The 11,619-nt window shown below is 53.5% G+C and overlaps 1 protein-coding gene across 1 annotated transcript; it reads right to left on the bottom strand.

The window, feature by feature from the left end:
- Window positions 1-7,250: 7,250 nt before the first annotated feature.
- Window positions 7,251-11,282, bottom strand: SRM (spermidine synthase). Its single transcript, XM_027975643.2, has 8 exons — window positions 11,011-11,282; window positions 10,354-10,474; window positions 9,872-9,964; window positions 9,037-9,190; window positions 8,156-8,239; window positions 7,867-8,012; window positions 7,653-7,775; window positions 7,251-7,539 (listed from the first exon to the last, which is right to left on the bottom strand). The coding sequence occupies exons 1-8, from the start codon at window positions 11,175-11,177 to the stop codon at window positions 7,519-7,521; spliced, it is 909 nt and encodes a 302-aa protein (XP_027831444.1). The 5' UTR covers window positions 11,178-11,282; the 3' UTR covers window positions 7,251-7,518.
- Window positions 11,283-11,619: the final 337 nt, after the last annotated feature.

Here is an 11,619-nt window from a genome sequence, read left to right as displayed (position 1 = left end):
AACAAGGGAGTAAACCAAGAAACAGAAAGATATGGTGCCTGAGAGCCAAGAGTGGAATTCCATCTGGGTGTTCAGGAGACACAGAACAGACTTGTCAGAAAGATGGAATTGATAAAACACCTGTAGAGCCTAAAGATTCTTTAAAAGGTTGTTTTTTTCAGTAGTTATTTTTCCTAAATGAATGTGAAAATTATCAAATGGAAAAAGCCTCCAGGGAAAGCAAGAAGCTATGCCAGAGATAAGAAGGTATCGGTTTTGTTTTTTTTTTTCCTGAGTCTCAGCTGCGAATGTTATTTGCATGGTTGTAATGGTGCAAACACTGAATGCGGAGCCAACTGAGACTGTCACTTAATTGTTGAGAGTGTGGTGGGGGCAGGGAAGCAGAGAGCTGCATCTTCACCTTCCCAAATGGGAAATCGACAGATTGTGACTAAAACTGACAACAAGCATACTGTTTAGAGTCATGATGGTAAATACCAAAATAATCAACAGAAGAGATGAATGTAGCTGCCTCTGGAGAGAAGAGTGAGTATGCTGCTGCTCTGCTAAGTCGCTTCAGTCGTGTCCGACTCTGTGCGACCCCATAGACAGCAGCCCACCAGGCTTGCCCGTCCTTGGGATTCTCCAGGCAAGAACACTGTGGTGGGTTGAGATTTCCTTCTCCAATGCATGAAAGTGAAAAGTGAAAGTGAAGTCACTCAGTCATGTCCGACTCTTTGCGACCCCATGGACTTTAGCCTACCAGGTTCCTCTGTCCACGGGATTTTTCAGGCGAGAGTACTGGAGTGGGGTGCCATTGCCTTCTCCAGAGTGGGTATACAGAGGGGCTATTTTTTTCCTAACAACTCAGGTGGGAACTATTGGAGTCCTTAAAGTGGGGGCAGGGCTGATTTTAATACCTGAACTTCAGGATTCTAGATAGGATTCTTATTCTATTCTCCACGTCAGAGATTAGACTTGTTCATGGCCCTCTTCCGGATTTGGGGGACTTGAGAAGACTTAACTCATGTCTCCACCAAACACCGGCTTCTGCAGATGAGTCTGTGTCCACATCACATCCACCCAGCTGTGGGGTCAGTGCTTTTCCTCAAGGCCCATCTCTTTGAGGTGGGTGCAGACTTCACCTACATTTGAGGAAGTGGAGGGATTTACACTGCAGACACCTTCTACTGCCAAGTCAGGCTTTTTTTTTTTTTTTTTTTTTAATGATTTGAATCTTCCCAGAGCAGGGATCAAACCTGTGTCCCCTGCCTTGGCAGGTGGATTCTAACCACTGGATCACCTGCCCAGTCCCAGGTCAGGCATTCTTGCTGCTATTTCTGCAATCTGGGCCCTTTCTTCTTCTTCCCCTGCTCTGAGAAGGAATTCTGATTTCCATCAGCTCAGTGAGAACCATCTGACATATGCTCCTTGATGAAGCCTTGTAACTATTGAGGACCATGTTCCCATTTTGCAGACAGGATAACTGAGTCAGGAGTTGTGAGTGTCTAAGTCACAGATTTCCCTGGTGGCTCAGACAGTAAAGAATCTGCCCGTATGCAGGAGACTGGGGTTTGATCCCTGTATTGGGATACTTGGCGACCCACTCCAGCGTTCTTGTCTGGAGAATCCCATGGACAAAGAACTTAGCAGGCTACAGTCATAGGGTCACACGGAGTCGGACATGATTGCAGTGACCTGGCACGCATGCATGCATTCTTGGAGGAAGGATTTGGAGAGTCCCAGGTCCTGCCAAGGATGGCGGGGCCCAACAGCAAACAAGGCCTCTATGCAGACAGACCAGCCTTCCTCCAGGTCAGATCCGAGAATCTGACAGCCCCCAGGCTTCTCTCTTTTTCCTGAGAAGAGTGAAGAGGTTAAGAAGAAAGATCTAGAGATGCTGATTTGAAGGTTCTACAAGCAAATGGTTCAGCATGTCATCCACCATGAAGGTCACCAATAGTCCCTGTCATGTGCTCAGAGCTTCCAATTAGCTTTTTAGTCCCCAGTCTTACATATGAGCAGAACGTTCAATGATTACTGAGGAATAGCTCATACATTAGAAAGACCAAAAAATACAACCAACCAATCAACGACAGTAAAACAGAAAGCATCAGTAAGTGGGAAATGTCCAAACTAAAAAGAAGCAATCATTATTTTCAAAGGAAGAGGGCCAGAACAAGAGGCAAGCACAGGATGCTGTTTAAAAGAGCATTCAGAGAACAAAACGTGGTTTGCAGAAATAAAAATATGACAGAAAAAAAAACTCAATAAAATGTTTGGAAGATAAGCTGAAGAAATCTTCCAGAAAATGGAGTTTAAAAAAAAAAAAAAAAAACAGTAAAGAGTCTCATATGGGGATTTACCTGGTGGTCCAATGGTTAAGACTCTGAGCTTCCAATGTAGGGGATATGGTTTTTCAATTCCTAGTTGGGGAACCAAGACTCCACATGCCCCACTCTGAAAAACAGAAATTCCAGGAAAAGACAACAAGGAGAGCAGGAGAAAGGAAATTATAAACAAAGTAACATAAGGAAATTTCCCAGAAGAGAATGCAAGTTTATTGATTGAAAATATCACCCAAGTGCCTAGAATAAGAGATGAAGATAGAACTTTGCACATGTTATTTCAACACAGTAGAGAGAAAAATCATGTTCTACAAATTGTGAGGTACAGAGAGGGAAGCAGAGGGAAAGGTCACATACAAAAGGGTCAGGATATAAATGATCCCAGAGCTCTCAAAGCAACACTGGAAACTAGAAGCCAGACTCCAGTGAGTGCCATATTGGGATATTCACATCCTCAGGTGTAGAATTCTTCCACACTGATCAAACCAGTCAATCCTACAGGATAGCAACCCTGAATAGTCATTGGTCTGAAGCTCCATACTTTGGCAACTGATGTGAAGAGCTGACTCAGTGGAAAAGACCAGATGCTGGGAAAGACTGAAGGCAAAAGGGGTCACAGAGGATGAAGAGGATGGCTAGATAGCATCACTGCCTCATGTATGGACATGAATTGGAGCAAACTTCAATAGCAGAGAGACCAGAGGACGGAGGAGCCTGGTGTGCTGCAGTCCAAGGTATCACTAAGAGCTGGACACAACTTAGCAACTGAACAGCAACACAGGACACGGCTGAAAGCATGGTATGTGATGTGTGGCGAGGTGTTCAAGGCATCGCAGTGTTCACCTGCCTGTCTTCTGGATCACTTGTTCAGAGGGAAGTCAGCTATCGTGAGTGAGAACAGTCTCTATGGAGAGGTCCACCTCAAGAGGAAATGGGTCCTCCTGATAACCGCCTCTGTAATTTGCTAGTCCTGTGACTGAATTATCTTGGAAGCTGACCCTCCAGCAATAGCGACAGCTTTACTGCAGCCTCATGAGTGACCCTAAACTGAACCAACCAGCTCAGTCACTCCTAAATTCCTGCCCCACAAAAGACATGCTTATCGTTACTCTTTCAACCTACTGATTGTTTCCATGTGCTACATTTCGGGCTAATTTTAAATGCTGCAATGATAATAAGAATGGAAAACAGCAAATCTCAAAATGTTGAAGGAATCATTCCCAACATATTTCTGTACTCACCTAAATTCTGTACCTATCGGTTAAGCATGAAGATGGAATACACAGTTTCATGTGTGTCATTTTTTAAAACTTTCATCTCTTGTCCCCTTTCTCAGAAAGCATCTCAAGGATGTGCTCCACCAAACCGAGGGGGTAAACCAAGAAACAGAAAGATATGGGCTCAGAGAATCAAGAGTGGAATACCATCTGGGTAGTCAGGAGACACAGAACAGACTTTTCAGAAAGACGGAAAGATAAAACACCTATAGAGCCCAAAGATCCTTTAAAAAACCTTTTTTCAGTAGTTATTTTTCCTAAATGGGTGTGAAAATTAAGCAAATGGAAAAAGCCTCCAGGGAAAGCAAGAAGCTATGCCAGAGATAAGGTATCTTTTCTTTTCCCCCTCTGAGTCTCAGCTGCAAATATTATTTGCATGGTTGTAATGGGAAAGACACTCCTTGGAAGAAAAGTTGTGACCAACCTAGATAGCATATTCAGAAGCAGAGATATTACTTTGCCGACTAAGGTCCGTTTAGTCAAGGCTATGGTTTTCCAGTAGTCATGTATGGATGTGAGAGTTGGACTGTGAAGAAGGCTGAGCACCAAAGAATTCATGCTTTTGAACTGCGGTGTTGGAGAAGACTCTTGAGAGTCCCTTGGACTGCAAGGAGATCCAACCAGTCCATTCTGAAGATCTGCCCTGAGATTTCTTTGGGAGGAATGATGCTAAAGCTGAAACTCCAGTACTCTGGCCACCTCATGTGAAGAGTTGACTCATTGGAAAAGACTCTGATGCTGGGAGGGATTGAGGGCAGGAGGAGAAGGGGACAACAGAGGATGAGATGGCTGGATGGCCTCACAGACTGATGGACGTGAGTCTGAGTGAAGTCTGGAGTTGGTGATGGACAGGGAGGCCTGGCGTGCTGTGATTCATGGGGTCGCAAAGAGTCGGACACGACTGAGCGACTGAACTGAACTGGACTGAATGGTGCAAGCACTGAGTGCTGAGCCAGCTGAGACTGTCACTTAATTGTTGAGAGTGTGGTGGGGGCAGGGAAGCAGAGAGCTGCATCTCCACCTTCCCAAATGGGAAGTCTACAGATTGTGACTAAAACTGATAACCAGCATACTGTTTAGAGTCATGACGGTAAATACCAAAATAATCAATGGAAGAGGTGAATGCGGCAGCCTCTGAGGAGAAGAGTGGTCACACAGAGGGGCTATTTTTCTCCTAACAACTCAGGTGGGAACTATTGGAGTCCTTAAAGTGGGGGCAGGGCTGATTTTAATACCTGAACTTCAGGATTCTAGATAGGATTCTTATTCTATTCTCCATATCAGAGATTAGACTTGTTCATGGCCCTCTTCTGGATTTTTGGGACTTGAGAAGACTCAACTCACGTCTCCACGAAACACCAGCTTCTGCAGATGAGTCTGTGTCCACATCACATCCACCCAGCTGTGGGGTCAGTGCTTTTCCTGAAGACCCATCCTTTTGAGATGTATACAGACTTCACCCACATTGGAGAAGTGGAGGTATTTACACAGCAGATACCCTCTACTTCCAGGTCAGGCTTTTTTTTTTTTTTTTTTTTAATTGTGTTTTGAGTCTTCCCAGAGCAGGATCAAATCCAAGTCCCCTGTCTGACAGGTGGATTCTTAAGCACTGGATGACCAGGGCAGTCCCAGGTCATGCATTCTTGCTGCTATTTTGCAGCCTGGGCCGTTTCTTCTTCCCCTGCCCTGAGAAAGAATTCTGATTTCCACAAGCTCAGTGAGAACCATCTGACATGTGCTCCTTGATGAAACCTTGTAACCGTTTAGGACAATTGCTCCCATTTTACAGACAGGATAACTGAGTCAGGAGTTATATCTAAGTCACAAGCTTCCCTGATGGCTCAGACAGTAAAGAATCTGCCTGCAGTGTGGCAGCCTAGGGTTTGATCCCTGCGTTGGGAAGATACCCTGGAGTAGAGCATGGGAACCCACTCCAGTATTTTCTCCTAGAGAATTCCATGCACAGATGAGCCTGGCAGGCTACAGTCCATGGGATTGCAGAGTTGGACATGACTGAGCAACTAACACTTTTAAGTCAGTCAGTGTGACCCAGCTCTAGCGCCCCCAGAGATGGAACCCATTTTCACTGCCTTCCTTCATTCCTCTGATCATACTCAAGATGGGCCCTCCTGGAGCTTGGTCACTGACGGGCCTAAGACGGGGAGGTGGGGCACGAAGAGTGGAGGTCCGGGCAGACACCCTGCTGGGAGCACCAGGGTCCTTAAGCTGAGCTGCCTCTGCATATGGAGTGGAGCAGCTCCTAGGAGGCCTACAGCCTGGTGTGGCCTTGGCAGGTCACCTGATGTTATGTGGAGTTAATAGCATCTACCTTCCTTCCTTAAGGTTAAAGGAATTAAAGCAGGTGACAGGACAGTGCTCCTCAACTGGCCATCACTAGTCTTCCTTTGCCTGGTACTCACCTTGTAGCCCAGATAAGTCCTGACTTCACTGGGCCTCCCAGGGAGGAAGACTTGGAGTGGAATGGGGAACTCAGCTTGGGGTCAGACTTGCTGACCAGGGATGAATATCAAAAAGTGCTCACAGTCCAAGAGCTTCAGTACCATGGAGAAGCCCAGAGAGGGTGGTGACTGGCCTGAGGCCACCAAAGGAGTAGGTGGCAGTCGGACCCCTGTTCCCACTCCCATTATGACTGCAGTCTTAGCCCCTGCTGGGAGGGGACTCCAAACTGGGTGCCCAGGGTAGGGGTGGGGTTGGGGGGACCCTCGAACTACCACCATCCTGGAGTGACTCTCTTGTCCTGCTCCCTGGCCCCTCAGTCTTCTCAGTTAACATGTTTCCTGGCCACACCGCTGCCGAGGGCAGATGTGGGGTCGGGATTGGTGAGGCCAGCTCTTGCAAGGAGTGAGGACTTTCCTTCCCAACCCTGAGTCAGGAGTGGGCTAAAGGCCCCCTTCCCCAATCTGTACCCTGTTGTGGTGACTCTGGTCCCACCACCAGAGCCCCAGTCCTGGCAGCCAGGAGGGCTGAGGCTTCTGCAGCTTCAGCACCTTGGAGAGGGGACAGTCCTGCGCCCACAGAGTCCTCATGGGCAGCTGCCCGCACCTGCTTTCTCAGCCTCTCAACACTTGGGGGAAGTTTCTAGGAACTTACCAGAGGGCACACTCATGAGGAGGGGAGGCAGGATTTGAACCCAGGTCTAAAATCTGAGCCAAGTAAAGGTACCAAATGTGCACGCCTAAGGAACTGGATCCCAACCAAGCTCCAGACAGCTACCTCTGGGGTCATCGCCACCACCTTCCCCACGATGGGACCTGGCCCAGATTCTTCTGAGAGCCCTGCTGTACAGCCCCAAGGGAAGGCAAATCCCTTGATTTTGACAACTCCCCAGCCCAGACCCCACGGGTCTAACACCACCAACCTTGTGTGGGGCTTGAAGATGGAATGATTAAGGGCCGTTTCTCAAGACAGACTTGGGCCAGTGCGATGACTGTTGCATCTCTGGGTCCTACAAAGCTCAAGGGGCTGGCCCAAGGTCACACAGGGAGAAGCCTACCTGCTCCCACAGCAGATACTTGGAGGCCAGACAGGGGGTCCAACTCAGGGTCTGGCACACAGGAGAACCCACCAATGGCTGAGGTAGCCCCTGCCTGAGCCCATCTGAAGTCCAGGGACACACAATCCAGAATTTTGTTATAAATACATGTGTTTGGTGAGTGAGGGGCAACAGAGGTGGGGGAGATGCTGTACACAGCTGGTATAGGTTTGGTGGCTGAACGCCACCCAGAGGAAGACAGACAGTCCACCCGGCAGGACCAGCCGGACAGCGTTCTGGGGCCTGTAACAGTCAGTTGGTGGGCAAGCCAGCAGGAGTCTTGTCCAGGGCTGGCGGGACCCAGGTGCCCCAGAGGCTCCCTGTCCGAGGTCGTGGGCGGCGTCAGCAGCAGTACCCGGGCTCAGCTCACATCATTCAGGGCCTGGAAGGACACAAGGCCTCATCAGGAGGGGGCTGGGCTTGGGGGGGTGAGCAAGATGGCCCTTCAGGGAGCCCTGGGTACCCCCTGCCCCTCGGGGTTGGGGTGGGGCTCACCTTCCGGGCAAATTCAGGCAGGACGAAGGCTGCCCGGTGCACATCGGAGTTGTAGTATTTCAGCTGCATCTCTTCCACCTGCTTCTGCATCAGCAGCTGCAAGGGCTCCCGGAAGTTGGTGCTCTGGGGACAGGGGTGTGTCTCAGAGACATGCTCTCCTGGCCCACCTGCCAGGCTCCCGCGCCCACCCGGGGGCCAGCCCGCTTTGGCTCACTGGGTTCTTGCTGCACAGCATGAAGCCGATCTGGCCGCTGGGGTAGGTGGGGATGGTGCAGTAGGCGTAGTCCACCACCGGGAAGAGAGCCTTGCAGAACTGCCGCATCTCCTTGATGAGGTCCAGGTGCAGCCACTGGCACTCACCTACGGCGCGTGGGGGGAGGGGCGCAAGCGGCCAGACGACGTCAGCGCTGGCCGGGGGCGGCGCCTGGTCCAGCCCCAGCCGGACCCCTCCCGGCAGGAGCCCGGCTCACCCAGCAGCACCCAGTCCACCCTAGCCCCCTCACCCTGGCAGCAGAGAATGCCGTCCTCCTTGAGGGCAGTCTTCATGAGCTGGTAGTAGGACTCCTTGAAGAGGCTCTCAGCAGGACCTGCAGAGGCGGCGGGTGGCGGGCGGGGGAACAGCGGGGAGGGGGCAGGGGACAAGCACCAAGGGACACCGCCTGAGCCTGCCTCTGGGGGCATGGGGGCCACTCTCACCCCAAGATACACATCCACACAGCCACCAGGGGGCAGAGCTGGGAGTTGAAAGCCAGGCCTGTGGAACTCAGAAATCAACCATGAAGAGGGTGCTTTGGAGGGGCGCAGGGATCCAGTGCCCCAGTGTGGAGGGGCTCTACGTTTTAACCCCATGCCTGCGGGATTCCTGTCAGCACTGCATCAGGGCAGTCTCCAGCCTGGGCCTTGGTTTAAGACTATATCACATGGAACTTCCCTGGTAGTCCAGTGGCTAAGACTGCATTCCTAATACAGGGGGCTCGAGTTTGATACCCAGTGGGGGAACTAGATCCCACGTGCTGCAACTAAGACCCAGTGCTGCCAAATAAAAACTAAGTGTTAAAAAAGAAAAGAAAAAAGATGAGATCCCTGCGCACATCCTGATGCTGGCCTGTCAGGGGCAGAGAGGAGACTGAGAAGGAAACTGGGGCCTCAGTGGACCAAGGCCCCACTCTCCTCCAGGCTCTCAACCAACTCTGGGCAGTTGCCTAGTGCCCCTACCCTGCTGAGCCATGTTTGAGAGGGTAGGTGACACCTCAGAAGGGAAAAGAGCCGCACTAGTTCTGGAGGGCCCCTCCGCCCTCTATTCTGCAACTCGGACTTGGGACACAGATGGAGATGCTGGCCTCCCCTCTGGTGGCTGCCAGAGGCCCCAGGCCAACCAGCTTACCCATGGGATCTGAGGAGTCAGTGATGATGACGTCGAAGGCGTCCTGGTTCTGTTTCATGAACTCAAAACCATCACCCACGTGTAGGGTCAGCTTTGAGCTGGAGTAGCCAACAGCCATGCTGGGCAGGAACTTCTTGGAGACTTGAATGACATCCTGGGGAGGGGACAGGAGGTAACAGGTTGGGCCACAGGGGTTATGGACCCTGGAGCCAGAGTTGAGTGGGACCCCTTCGCAGAGCCTGATTCACCTTAGACAAGCCATTCTTTCTGAACTTCAGTTTGCACATCTGTACAGCAGGGAGCAGCTTGGTACCTCCTCTTCTCAGAGGGCTGACTACCACCAGCAGCTTGGCCCACACCTCCATGACCCCTGCTTCCCCTCCCCAAACCCAAGTGCCCCAGGAGAGTGGCTTCCTTACTATTTCAGAGGGCTGGAATTCCACCTGGCCTGTATGTCTCACTACGCACACCTTTTATCAGATAACCCTTTGACTCCTAAGTTGAATGTCAACTCCAAGGAGGCAGGACTAGACCTGCTGATGCACCAGTGAATCTGGCACCTAAATGCTCATGAAAGTCCCCAGCTGCTGTAAAGGACAGGAGTGCCCTGGGACTTCTGCGAAGCATCAGCTCTCAGAGTTACTAAGAAATAGCATCAGCGGCACACCTACTATGTACCAAGTGCTTTCCTGTCTGCTTCTCCTACTGAAGCCTCCAACGTGCTTTTGAGACCAAGAAACAGGCCTGGAAAGGTTAAGCAACTTGCCCGGTGGGTAAACAGCCAGGTCAGGGCAAACTGGGGCTTGAACCCAGACCCACCCAGCTGTGCGCTCACCTCGTCAATCTCGCACTGGACCACGGACTCCACAGAGGAATGCTTGACCACCTCCCGCAGGACACCTCCGTCCCCGCCCCCAATGATCAGCACCTGCCAAGGGGAGGAAGAATCAGCCAGGAGCGGGGCAGGAGCCCCACCAAATAGGCTCCAGCAGGAGTTAGTGGCCGGCCTCTCTGCCCTCTAAACGGCACTGAGCAGACAGAGCTCCCTGGAACAATTTCTCAGCTCCCCGGTGTCACAGACTTAATCACTTCATCTTCCACTTTGTCCCCTTTCCCCCTTGTCCACCCTCAGCCCCGGTGTTAGCCCCTACCCCTTGTGAAATGGGCAGCTCCTCCCCTCTAGGCCCCTCGTCCTCGCTATCACTTCTCTGACAACCTTTTGGGGAGGGCTGAGCACTGGGCACTCCTGGGGCCCCCAGCACTGTTCTGTGGGGGCTGTCCCTGGGCCCAGGGCTGGATCTAGCTGGGATGGGGTACCTTGCGTGGGTTGGGGTGACTGCAGAGGGGCAGGTTGGCGATCATCTCCTGGTAGGAGAACTCGTCCCTCTCCGTGCACTGGATAACGCCGTCCAACACCAGCACATTCCCGTAGCTCTTACTGAGGGCAGGAGTGACAGTCAGCGACCTGGGCTCCACGGGAAGGGGGCGACGTGCCCCCCACTCGCCCAGGGTGAGAAGAATCTCTCCCAACCTGCCGAGGGGGCTCCAGGGGTGAGTCCGGGGGGTGACACGTGGCGAGGATCGGCGGGCGGGCCCGCTGGGTGGAGGCTGGACGCGGGGTCCCGGCTCTGACGTGTCCGGGACTGACACGTGGAGCTCGGCGCAGCGGGTCGGCGCAGATTCCGGCTCCCTCCCCGCCGAGGTGGACCGCCCGAAAAGCCGGTCCCCAGCCCAGCGAGAAGGATGCGGGTTGGGGAGGGGACGGAGGGAAGAGACGGGCCTAGCTCACGAGAACTTCTGACAGTTTTGCAGGGGAAGGAGCGGGCAGAGACGGCCGGGGGTGTCCGGAGGTAAAGCGCGCAAGACAGGGGTCCGGCAGGAAGAGGGTCAAGCTGGGCCGAGCCCAGGGCTGGAGTGCCGGCGGGCTGCGCGGGGCCGGGCGGCCGGGGCGCGGGGCCGGGAGGGCGCGGGTACCTGCGGAAGACGAGGATATCCTGGTACCGCGAGCGTTGATGGTGTAGCAGCTGCTCCACCTGCAGAGACAGGGCCTGGCCGGGCCACAGGCTGCACGTCTCGCGGAACCAGCCCTCGCGGATGGCAGCGGGGCCGGGGGCGGCGGGGCCGTCGGGGCTAGGCTCCATGGCGGGCGGGCGGGCTGGCGGTGCGGGGCGCGGGCCCGGGACTGCAGGCCGCGCGGAGCCGCAGCACAACGGGACCAACTCCGCCCGCCGCCCGCGCGGCAACCTAACCCGGCCGGCGGGGCGGGGCCTGTTGCCAGGGGCGGGCCCCAAGCCCTCCAGTGGCGGCGCCCGTGCGCGGCAGCCCGGCGGCCCCGCCCCCTCCGGCGTCCGAGCGCACTCATTGGTCTCCGACATGCAGCACGGCGTCCAGTGGCTGCGGCGGGCCGTCCGTCTGCGGCAGCAGGCTAGTGAGGCAGCTTCCCTGGGCCACGTGGGGCCGGGCTCGGGGAGGCACAGACTGGCCCGAGAGGGAGTGAGGGGTACCCGACTCCGCAAGGGAAACCTGAGCTGACATCTCGGGCCCGGCGCGGCGTGTCGGAGCGCCGAGGCGTCAGGGCTGCCG

The sequence above is a fragment of the Ovis aries genome, chromosome 12, assembly GCF_016772045.2.
Source record: "Ovis aries strain OAR_USU_Benz2616 breed Rambouillet chromosome 12, ARS-UI_Ramb_v3.0, whole genome shotgun sequence".
Classification (NCBI taxonomy): Eukaryota; Metazoa; Chordata; class Mammalia; order Artiodactyla; family Bovidae; genus Ovis; species Ovis aries.
The sequence above is the reverse complement of the archived record's forward strand: the minus strand, read 5'-3'. Positions and strand labels throughout refer to the sequence as shown.